Source organism: Loxodonta africana, chromosome 25 (assembly GCF_030014295.1).
Source record: "Loxodonta africana isolate mLoxAfr1 chromosome 25, mLoxAfr1.hap2, whole genome shotgun sequence".
NCBI classification, from domain to species: domain Eukaryota; kingdom Metazoa; phylum Chordata; class Mammalia; order Proboscidea; family Elephantidae; genus Loxodonta; species Loxodonta africana.
The window spans coordinates 45,219,594-45,232,153 of NC_087366.1; the positions used below are offsets into that span (position 1 = coordinate 45,219,594).

The 12,560-nt window shown below is 37.3% G+C and overlaps 1 protein-coding gene across 4 annotated transcripts in view; it reads right to left on the reverse strand.

The window, feature by feature from the left end:
* The window catches only part of AKT3 (AKT serine/threonine kinase 3), a 325,616-nt gene that overhangs the window by 105,034 nt on the left and 208,022 nt on the right, over positions 1–12,560 (reverse strand). For all 4 annotated transcript variants that reach the window (XM_064276763.1, XM_064276765.1, XM_064276764.1 and 1 more), the window contains one exon: positions 8,984–9,115. In XM_064276763.1, coding sequence (XP_064132833.1) covers positions 8,984–9,115 — 132 coding nt within the window. The remainder of the gene's footprint in view (positions 1–8,983; positions 9,116–12,560) is intronic.

Here is a 12,560-nt window from a genome sequence, read left to right on the forward strand (position 1 = left end):
AAAAATGCTTTCTTCCTTTGCCCCATTTACTGATTTGTGTTACTTGTTTGTTTTGGGGGGTGAGAGAGGGAGGAGATGGAACAGAAGAAGAGAGAAAGAGGACCTCTACCCATATCAAGGACACCGAGGGTGTCATTGTCCTCAAACCTTGTAGCAATTCGGCAAGGTCAGTTTTATTAGTTCCATTTTATATGAGGAAAATGGGGTTCATGGAAGTTAAACTGCTCAAGCTCTAGGTGGAAAAGTAAATATTGACCCTCATCTAAGTTTGATGTTAATGATCATTTCCACTTTACAGCACTGCCTCCCATCGTCAAACAGCCTAATATCTACTTAACTAGGTATCTTTACTCTGCTCACATTATTTTTTTGTTTGTTTGTTTTGACCACAAGACTATGGTGACTATCAGGAAGCTAGTTGAAATCAAGATACATCATGTCTAAAGCATTTCATTCATTCAGTCCCTGGGTAGTGGTCTGCACTAACCTACTACTCTCCAGGTTGGTGGTGTGAACCCACCCATCAGTATCACGAAAGAAAGGCCTGGTGGTCTGCTTCCACAAAGGTTACAGCCAAGAAAACACTATGGAGCAGTTCTACTCCATAAGACATGCGTTTACCATGAGTCAGAATCAATTCCACAGCAACTAACAACACCAATGGCAACATCCGGAGAAATAAATAAGACTCAGAAGAGGAGACGGAGCAAGATGGGGAGAAAGGAGGAAGAAGCTGTTACCCAGGCACACTACACTCTTCAACTACAATGACTATGGGTGATCATTATTTACTCTTCCTCTGTCTTCACAAGCCATATGTTAGCAATCTATATTTTTCCAGAGGAGAGATGTGACACTTATCAATCCCTAAATTTCTAGGATCTAACTTCCCCCCACCTTTTGAAAACCGAGTACTAGCCCAGATGCTAACTTCTAATATTTCTCCCACTCTCCAGCTGTCAGACTGTCTTCTCACTGATCCTTGATTTCTGTTTTTATTTTTACTCTATTTCTTGATTGCTATTCTCTTTTTTAAAAGATTTTTCTCCTTGATGGAGAAAATGGAAAATATCTATAAACACTATTATCATCTTTCTCAACTGTTATATCTGATACTTTGTTCTTGATCCTCCTGTTCCAATATTACCTGGATGGAGGGCTACATGAATTTCTGTCTTCCATCATGACACAATCACGTTGGACCCTAGTTCTCCTTAAACTGCAGAGTATGTCACTTGTTTGTATTGCTCATCTTTCCTTCTGCCCCTCCCGATTCCCATTATTATAACAAGTCAACCCTACTGTCTCCTCTCTATATTCCACATCTAAAGAAAAGAAAAGAAAAAAAAAAAAAAAAAAACATAAACATACAGACTAGCCCATTACAACTGCTCCTCCAAGCTCAGCTAAATCTTCTTGGGATTCTTTCACCCATCTTTATTTAGGTCACTCTTTAACTCACCAGTATAGTGCTTTCAATCTGTCCCAGGCCTCCTACTATGCCTGGAATGCATGTTGAATGTACACACTAACCCTGCAAGGTCATCCTAACCAGTTAAACTGCCGGGATTTGAACCCACGTCTGTTTGACTTTGAAGCCCAGAAGTTTTTCATTAAATTGTCTTTATCTCATCCTCAGTTCCTCACCATTTCAAAATGTGACCTTACTTCCTACTCAAAGAGAATAGAAGTTACTAATAACATCTGACACACTGAATCACTCCCTCCTCCTGAAAACATGTTCTTCCCTTGGCTTCCCGGACATCATAATCTCTTAGTTTTTCTCTTGCTCATTTTTTTTTTTTTTTCTTTTTTCAGTCTCTTGCTGGTTCCTTTTCTACAAGCCTTTCTTCTACGAGTGCCCCAGGACTCAGTCTTCAGATCTCTCCTCTTGACTAGGTACACTCGTTCCTTTGGTGACATCATTCAGACAGATGGCTCTAATGACAACCTATATTGCTGATGAACTTCCAAATTTATACCTCAAGCCCAGACTTCCTTAAACTCAAGAAATGCCTTTTCAACATGGACATTTAATAGATGTCTCAAACTTGGGGATCTAACAGAAATATCAAATTGGATAAGTTCAAAGCCTAATTCCTAACTTGCTCTCAAAAAACCATGTTTCTCCCACAACCATCTCCATTGCAGTAAATGACAACACCATCCTTCCAAGCTGCTCAGGTCAAAAAATTTGGAAAGATCTTCAATTCCCTTCTTCTCTTTCACACTCTATAGTTAATCTGTCAGGAAATCCTTTGGCTCCACATCAAAACACATCAGAATATGTTATGTCTCACCACCTTCACTGCAACTACCCCAATGTAAGCCACTATCAGCAATTACCTGACACATTGCAATTAATTCGTAATAAACTCTCTGCTTACAACCCACAGTTTATTCCAAACACTGAATCCAAAAAACTATTACAATAAAAATCAGATCATGTCACTCCATTGCTCAAAAACTTCCAAAGTCTTCACACTTCATTCAGAGTAAAACCAATATCCTTATAATACACGTTGCTGTTGTTAGGTGCTGTCGAGTTGGTTCCCACTCACAGTGACCCTGTGTACAACAGAGAAAAACACTACCCAGTCCTGTGCCATCCTCAGAATCATTGCTGTTTGAGCCCGTTGTTACAAACTTTACATACAAATATCTAAATAATTCCCCCACATCCTCTCCTATTCTCATTCTATACCAGTCATGCTAGATTAAGAACACAGTAAGTATTCTCCTTCTTCAGAGCCTTTTTCAATTGCTGTTCCCTCTATCTGGAACATTCTTCCTCCCAGATATCTGAATGGCTTGCTTCCTCACCTCTTAAAATATTTGTTGAAATTTCACTTCTCATTGAGGCTTTCCATGATCATCCTATTTAAATCCACAAAACCACAAAATCAGTACTGCCACTCTTATTTTTCCCCACAAAAAAAAAGTATGTATTAGTTTTTACATACTATATGATTTACTCATTTACTATATATGTTATTTATTGTCTCCTGACTAGAATGTAATGTACAAAAGAGGTGGAATTTTTTTGGTTTTATTTACTCACCTTAGCCCCAGTGTCTAGAATAGTACCTAGCAAGTAACTAGGTGCTCAATACACATTTATTAAAAGAATAAGTGAGTAAGTAATGAGTGAATGAAAGATGACCTCGGTACATGCTGCTAAAGACTGACAGAAGCATCACCAACTGCAAGCAGCAGCCCTAGAACACACATCAATGAAATTACACCTCTAATGGCACAATGACAGCCGATGGAGTTACAGCAGATCAAACAAAACACTCATTAACGGCTCCCTACAATAAACCACCATCACTGATGCAACGTTTAGTAAGAGTTTCAAGAAACGTGGTGAAAGGATTGTTTGGGATAAGGAAGGAGACTGGCAGTGATGAGTCTTTGAGGCTTAGATGGGTGCTGTGTCGCCCAGTGCAGCACCCAGACAGTAGCTGCACTGCCATCAGTTACTGCAGGTCAAAGTTACTGATGAATTTAGAAATGACATGCCCAATTCCTGTGGAGCTGGCTCACTGGATACATAAAGAAATGCAAACTAATGAGAAACAAGCAAACAACTCAGTCAATTGGCATAACGTAGTTCATACGATAACTTTCTATATTCTAGTTTGGTGACTAGTGTCTGGGGTCTTAAAACCTTGTGAGTGGCCATCTAAAATATACCGTTGGTCTCTCTTCGTCTGGAGCAAAAGAGAATGAAGAAAAGCAAAGACTCAAAAAAGAAACTAGTCTACAGGGCTAATCGTTCACACAGACCACAACCTCTCCTAACCTGAGAACAGAACTAGATGGTACCTGGCTACCACTACTGGCCGTTCTGACCAGGGATAAACAGAAGGTCCCGAACAGAACGGGAGGAAATGCAGAACAAAATTCAAATTCCTAAAAAGGGCCATACTGAATGAACAAGACTAGGGGAACCCCCAAGCCTACCACCCGAAGATAACCTTTGAACTAGGAACTGCAGCTACTCCAGGAAGACACCTTCCAGCCAAATAATAGACTGGCTTATAAAACAACCGATATCACCCGTGAGTGATGTGTTTTCTTAAACAATCAACTATATGAGACCAAACAGTCAACACTTAACCAAAAGCAAAGATGAGAAGGCAAGGAGGGGAAGGGAAGCTAGATCAACGGAAACTGAAATAACAGACTAGAAACAATAAGAATGCTGACATATTGTGCAAACTGTAGCCAATGTCATGGAATAATTTGTATAAAAATCGTTAAATGGGGGAAAAAAAGATATATTTAGAGGAAAAAAAAAAAACCCAGAATCCTTTCCTTCCCCTGGCCCATTTTATTAGTTATATTCTTTTAAACTATTTTATTTGTTCTTTTTCTTTTAGGAGAACTTTAAATACATGTATGCCTCTGCCTTTTTTTTTCCTTCTAATCTCAATAGCTTTAGACAATATGACTTCTCCCTTCTATTTAATATAAGGATATTAAGTCCTTACATATCCTCTATCTGCCCTCAATCTGCCTCTACCTCCTGATGCCTAACAACTATACCATTTTTTTTACACTGAGAGGGTTTCTAATAATTGCAGTCTGTTCTAGGTACTACTACATCTTGTCTGCTTTGTCTATTGATTGATTCTGAAAACTGAACACCAGTATTTGCAGTATTATAATTAATAATGCTGACTGCAGTATTATGATTAAGTAAATACAATTCACGGCATAACCAAACAATATGGTTGGACCTTTAAAGAAGGAAGCGTTACTCTACATCAATACACCGGGCTCCTCGAAAGACAATGTTCAAGTGTCTGGGTCAAATAGTCTCTTTTATACTTCATCCACTGCTCAAAATCATTCATATTTCACTGTTTCACATTTCAACTGTCTTTTCTGAGTAAATATTTGTTTCCTTGGAGTTATTAAATTTTTGTTTTCCTTCTTTATCATTAGGGTCAACCTCAGTTAAATTATCTGATATGGACTGTCTGGCTGTTACACATCTATCATCTTCAGATTTCTTATCATCACACTAAGAGTTTTTAGTTTCATCATTTCATGGATCCCATCTCTGCCTCTTTCTTGAAGTTTCCTCTAAGTTTTGCTAAAAGTAGTATGAGGCAATTTGGTTGCCATTCCTTTGTTGGGAGGTAATCTGCTGTTCACCTTCAGAAAGATTTTATTTTTTATAGCCTTGATGTTCAGAAATTTCTTGATGATGTTAAAGAGTGTCCTCTTCTTTTTATTCTTTAAATCGGAAGACTTCTTCAGCTATGATAAATTTTATCTCTTTGATTAGTTCAGTTTCCTTGATTGAGGCTTCACGTCATAACTATTCTCCCTTTCTATATTTTTAGTTCTTCATTCTGAGATATTCCCCAAATTTGTTTCCAACCCTTCTATGGAATTTTTTTACTTAGGCAATCATATGTTAAATTTACAATTATCCTTTCTTGTGCTTTACTTCTTTTTGTTTTATGCATGCTGTATGTTTTCCTATGTTTCTACAAGTATAATTTGGAGACTGTTAATTTGCTGGTCTCTGTTTTATTTGTTTTCACCAAGGTCAATTATTCTTTTGTTCCTCTGGGTCCTTCTCTTTTATGCTCTTCAGATTTTTCTCATCTGCTTAGTAACTCTCAGCAGTGTGTTCATATTCTTGAATGACAAATGAGGTGGATTAGTAGAGCATGGATTTCCTTGCTGTGACAGGAAAAGCTCACCACAGATTCTCCTACATGGATTGGGAGACATAAGCTGACATGCTTCATTTTAAAAGTATGAGGTGGGGAACTTAAAGGCAATTTGCCTATTCCACTCTCACCCCAGAAATGCCCAGCAAAAGAGAATGCCAATCCTCAAACCTAGGATCTTAGCCAAGACAGAACTCAGTAACAATACTAGTAAGTTCTGTTTTTATCCTGATAACATAAATACCACACCAAGCACTTTGTATGGCTGGGGATAAGGGTAGGATTAAACTGAGTCAGCTACTGTAACCTAAGGGAAGTTAAAACCCTGTATACTGTTCATTATTCACTCCTACTCTTAGAACTTGCTAAATAAGAGCTTGGGGGCTTCTGCGGGCTCTCCAGTTAACAACTCCCACCTCAGCTACATTCCTTTCTTTTGCCTGTTCTGGACAGTGATATCTTCTACTCTACTTACGTTAGTACTATATTATCTGCTTTTAATGTCCATGACTCTATTAAATGTTCTTATACTGTAAAAATAAGATATTTAAGCCAGGGCTCCTTGGAGAAGTGCTTGAGTCCAAGGCCTGAGTAGGGAAAATACAAGATGAGCCTATAGAAACTTACGGTGCCAAAAAGTAAGGAGATGCTGAGGAAAAAAAAAAAAAAAAAGGGATGAAAGTTCGTCAAAAGAGCACAGGTACAACCAGCAAGGCTGAAGGCGCTCCCAACACCTAAAGCTAGAACAATTTTCGCAGTAAAAAAACGATGGTATTCGATTATGAACCACAGAATAAAAGAAATAGCCATGACTCCACTAACATAAAATCAAAACCAAACCCGTTGGTGCAGAGTCGATTCTGACTTACAGCGACTCCACAGCAGAGAGTAGAATTGCTCCATAGGGTTTCCAAGGAGCGCCTGATGGATAAATACATAAGTAATTAAATAGATAAATAAATGAGGGAGAAAGACCAACTCTTCCTTACAGAAGAATTCCAATTAGCAAATGTAGAAGGAGGGAAATAGAAAAATCACCGTTAGAACACCAGAGTAATAACTGTTTTAGAAAATATTCACCGATGGATGCTACAAGTAGTAGGCAAAAGCACGATATTTGCCTAGTCTCAGAGTATTTCATCTAAGATATTTATTAATTACAAAGTGAAAAATAGTGACTTCACTGTAAAGAAACCTAGTAGACACCACTTTAATCAAGTGATCGAGGTTAACTGCACCAATAATAAGACACGTGGACATCACTGATCCCTGATACAATGCTGTTAAAGGGCACATGAGGATTCAAACTCCAGGTCTTGTCAGACTCTGAAGTCCATGTTGTTAATCACTTGGCTATGAATAAGCACATTTTCTTTCCAGAAACTGATAAATGTGCTTATTGGGGGAAACAGTAAGGAACTACATCAATCAGGATATTCTACCATTTGTGAAATATGCCCAGTTCTGTGCAGTTATCCAGATAAAGTAGAAACAATCAATGAGGTAATACGGTGCCTAGAAGAACAGAACATTCTCATGTCTGAAGAATAGAAATTAAACAATGGGGTAAAGGGAGGCTAACGAATAAAAGAAAAAACAGAATGATACTGACATTTAATGATGCTTGATACACAGCAGGTGGTAATAACAGCAAATATTTGTAACAGTAATACATTTTTATTTAATACTATTTTAATTTTAATTCAGTTTATTTAGTAAGATATGTAATTTATTAAATTTATTTAATAATAAGCACAAATGCTACTACATTTATTTACTCACTTAACCTTGACAACAATCCTATGGGGTGGGTATTATTATTATCTCCATTTTGCAGATGAAGAAATTAAGGCATAAAATGTTGTGTAATTTGCTTGAGATCATTTTAATAACTGGCAGAACCTATTATACTTTACTATTTCCTAGAACAATATCAGTTCAGTTATTAATAAGTGCCAGATAGTATGCTGAATACATATTATTCTAATCCTCATAATATTCCTGTCCAGGAGGTTTTATTCTACCTATTTTACAAATGAAACAACTAAGGCTCTGCTGGACTGTTCAACATATTGCTTGGTGTCTACCTGGTGACTGTCAGTAACATCCCTGGCCCCCGACTCCCCTACCTGTTCCCCAGTCATTGTGACAAGCAAAAATGTTCCCAACAAACATTTCCAAATGCTCCTAGGGGAGCGGTACTCCTGAAAACACTGGCTGCTAAAGGTCATTAGGTGGTAAAATGCCAAAGCTGGGATGTGAGCTAGGTCGGCATGAATCCAAAGCTGATATTATTTCCAGTTACCAGACACTGACTTGCGAAGGAGTTGAGCCTGAAACCAATGTACAAAAACAAAGACAACACAGTTTCACACAGCATATGGAACACCATATTCCAGATGAGGAAAACTCAGTTGCAAACAACTGAAAGGTAGTCTATAAAGTATAACAACTGGTATTAAATGTCATTAGTTGCATTAAGAAAGATATAAAAGCATGGAGCAATTTGTGAAGTGTATCAAACTTGTCTGTTCAAGGAACTGGGATTCAACTCAGAAACTGAGTGAGAACTGGCATCGTTAAGATATTAATGTCTGTATAGGTCTAAGTTGGATAAAGTTATGGGGAGAGGAAATTCACAAGACCTCCTGGAAGAATTTCAAAGACTACCATTCTTTTTGGTTTCACCACTCTAGTATTTTCAAATCTATTGAGGTTGTTTTCCATCTAACATCATATGAGTCTATCATAAGCTCTATAATTTGAGTACAAAATCATCTGTGCTATTCTAAGGACTAGCGTGGAAACTGAGAACTCTGGGAAGAAATATTAAAAAGCATCGTCAGTATAGTTATATAAAAACCTCATTGCTGTCAATTCTGACTCATAGTGACCCTATAGGACAGAGCAGAACTGTCCCACAGGGTTCCCAAGGAGTGGCTGGCGGATTCAAACTGCCACCTTTTTGGTCAGCAGCCATAACACTTAACCACTAGGTCACCAGGGTTATATAGGTAGGTCATAAATTACAGCAAAAAGATCCTCCCAAACCCACAAACATAGAATAAATGTCTCCATTCCCTCAAGGAAATAAAACAGATTTAATGTGTAATATTCAGATAATACTATAAACTTAAAAAAAAATTTACATCATAAATAAATATTAAAACCTAGATATTACTGTAGCAGTAGCCACCCATCAATCATTTGAGCACGTACATTCATGAGCACACACGCATTTGGACACAACAAACAAAAAGTTAGTAATCAACTCTAGGAACCTCATTTACCTTTGCAATAATAACTTCTTTCTTCAGAATCTTCATAGCATAATATTTCCCACTTGCCTTCTCTCGAACCAAAATAACTTTCCCAAAAGTGCCTTTACCTAGTAGTTTCAAATAGTCAAAATCATTCATTGTCTGAAAAATACAAATTAAACAATATGAAATATTTCAAGCAATTCTTTTGTAAACATATTTGTGTATATTTGCAATATTCACTCAGTCAAATTTTACCAATTTCTAAGCACTCTTAAATGATTAAGAATCAGACTACTACTGGCTGTCTCATTAACAATCACACCAAAAAAAAAAAACTAAACCCAGTGTCATCGAGTCGACTTCGACTCATAGCAACCCTATAAGACAGTGTAGAACTGCTCCACAGAGTTTCCAAGGAGCACTTCGCGGTTTCAAACTGCCAACCCTTTGGTTAGCAGCCATAGCACTTAACCACTACGCCACCAGGGTTTCCTTAACAATCACAGATGCTGGACATAATTTAAGCAGTTCTCAGATATTTATGAAAATTATTTTGAACCTAGAATTCATTAGCCAGTCAAATTATCAGTCAAGGATAAGGACAAAAGAAAATAAAAATCATTTTCACTCTTTTTCAAAGACTCAAGTTTTCAAGAGTTTAGTAGCACCCCTCTTCCTAGACAATGTAATAACCAAATTGTCCCCCACAAAGTTTTCAAATGCGCCTAGGGGAACAATACTTTTGGAAGGAGCTAGTTAAGAATGCACTCCAGCAGGACAGATACAGAATGTGAGAAAGAGATGTGTTTACAGGAAGTGCTGCAAACAATCTTGGAGCCCAGTAAAAAGAAATACAAGGAAGATGGGCAGAACAGTTCCTAAGAAAGCAATTGGTACAATTCAGAACAGGAAGTCACTGGGAGCTCTAATAACAGTATCTTTAATTATTCTTCCCACTTTCAATTTCTTTTTTCATTCCCAAGTTAGGTGATTCCCAGGATTCTGCCAGGCAGACCTGCTCCCTGCTCTCTACAGCCCCATGCATGCTTTCCCTGCTCTGCCTTTACCAACACTCTTCTACACTTGTCCATTAATGCCCCTCCCACCCAGCTTTTCATTTTTGTATGCTTGTTCCCTTTCAAAATTCCTTTACTATCATTTTTAGGGGCTTTTTGACGGAAGGGGAGGTAAATGTGTGTGCTCAGATTACCACATTAAACTTAAATTCAGTTTAGAGGCTTATGAATAATACATTAAGGAATTTGAGTTTTATCCTACAGAAAAACAGAAGTTACTGAAAATTTCTGTGACTTTTTATAACTATTTTTTTTCCTGTTTATTACCCATCTGAAGTGAATTTCAATGATTTCAGTTTCCACCATAAGAAACTAAAGAAGAGCAAATGAAACCCAAAGAATTGGAAGAGAGAAAATAATAAAGATGAGAGCTGAAATCAATGAAACTTTAAAAAGAAAGAAAATCAATGAGAATAAAAGCTGATTCTCTGAGCAGATCAATAAAGTTGATAAACTTCTAGTCAGACTGATCAGGGAAAAAGGACAGAAGACACAGATTTCCAGTATCAGGAATCAAAGAGGCTGCATCACTACAGATTCTAAGAGGGTCATAAAGAAATATTAAAAGTGGCTTTATGCAAATAAAATCAACAATTTGAGATACCCACTGCCGTCAAGTTGATTCCAACTCATAGCGACCCCACAGGACACAGTAGAACTGGCCCATAGTTTCCAAGGAGCGTCTGGTGGATTTGAACTGCTCATCCTTTGGTTAGCAGCCGCAGCACTTACCCACTACACCACCAGGGTTTCCAACAACTTAGATAAAATGAACAAATTCTTTGAAAGCCTCTACCTACGAAACCTCAGTGAAAAAGAAATAGAAAACCTGAATAGTCTTATAGTTTTTAAGAAAATTGAATCTGTGGTCAAAAATGTTCCAACAAAGGAAACTCCAGGCCCAGATGGTTCACTGGTGAATTCTATATTTAAGAAAGAAATGATCCCAATTCTATACATGCTCTTGCAGAAAATTAAAAAGAAAGGAATACTTTACAATTCATTGAGGCCAGCATTACCCTGATAACAAACCAGATAAACACATTACAGAAAAAGAAAACTGGAGGCCATATCCCTCATGAGCATAGATGTAAAAATTCTAAGTATTTTAGAAGCGAATGCCTACATTCGTTTTCAACATTTATTTGCTGCCTATGGTTTTTATAATTTCCACCAAATGGCAAGTTATAATGTCTTAACTGTTCAATAGTATCTCTAGCTCAAAAGAAAAGCAGCAAAGGAAAAGAAGAGAAAGTTAAGAAATAGATTTGTTAATTCACCTAAAGATCAAACATGACACCAAGAAAGCATGTGTTCTTTGAACAAATAACAGGTGATATTAGGTAGATTTCATTTTTATTAATATATTTAAAAATCAGGGAATAGTACATAATCACAAAGGTATCTATGATACATGGTCTTCAAGGAAGATCGCCATTAATTTCCCAACTCCCTGTATGCATATACTATCCTTTCCAAGAAGAGGTGGCGTCTACTTTTCTGGATTGGCCTTGTGTTTTGCTTTGAACACAAAATGTGATCAAAGTGATACTGTGCCAGTTCTAGACCTGGCCATGAAGAGGCCTGGCAGCTTATGCTTTCTCCCTCTTGGAAAACTCACTCTTGGAAGCCAGCTCTCATGCTGTAAGGAAGTCCAGGCTACTCTGCTAGATAGAAAGGCCATGTGGAAAGGCCCTAGAGGATGAGACACCATGTGGACACAGACGCCACATGTAGGAGAACCAAGGCACCACAACCAACTGTCAGCACCGAGGCTCCAGACATGTGAGCAGGCTTTCTTGGATTTTCCAGCCCAGCCCATACACCAGTGAATGTAGCTACTTGAGATCCATGTGAGACAGCAGAATCGCCCAGTCAAACCATGAAATCATGAGAAATAATACACTGTTGCCATTAAGTTTGACTGGGGTACTTTTCCCACGGCAATAAGTCACTGAAAGAATATTCTCCTAACCAGGCCACAACGCCGTTTTATTGCTCAAAGCTTCATTTGAGCAGTACCTTCCTCATTTTCATCTAAATGTATTAAAAAATGACATTTGGTCTGCCCTATCACTAAATATATAAAATGCACCTGAACTCCAGGAGAGAAGAATTTAAAAAAAGGATTTGTAAATCACTTTATGACTTTTTTTAGATGAAAAGCAATACATGATTATAAAGCATTACTATATTCCTTAAAGATTACAATTCTTAAGGGCAAGAAGGTTTTTAAAAAAAGTCTGACAGCCTTATCAAAATTTCACACCTTCTGTCAGTTTTGCTGTCAACCTTAAAAAAAACAAAACATGGAAATTATTATTAGTAAAAAGCATTCTATTTGATTAAATCAGAAACATTTAATATCTATTTTGACAAAACTTCAGAAAATTTAATAAAAAAGTATCTTTGATACCAAATGTTCATATTCAGCTCGGTATACACAGTAATTATCTAGTCTTTACAAACTAAGTGTAGCCTATTACAAAGTGTTTTCCTCTTTTGGATGATATTAAAGAGATTGTAAG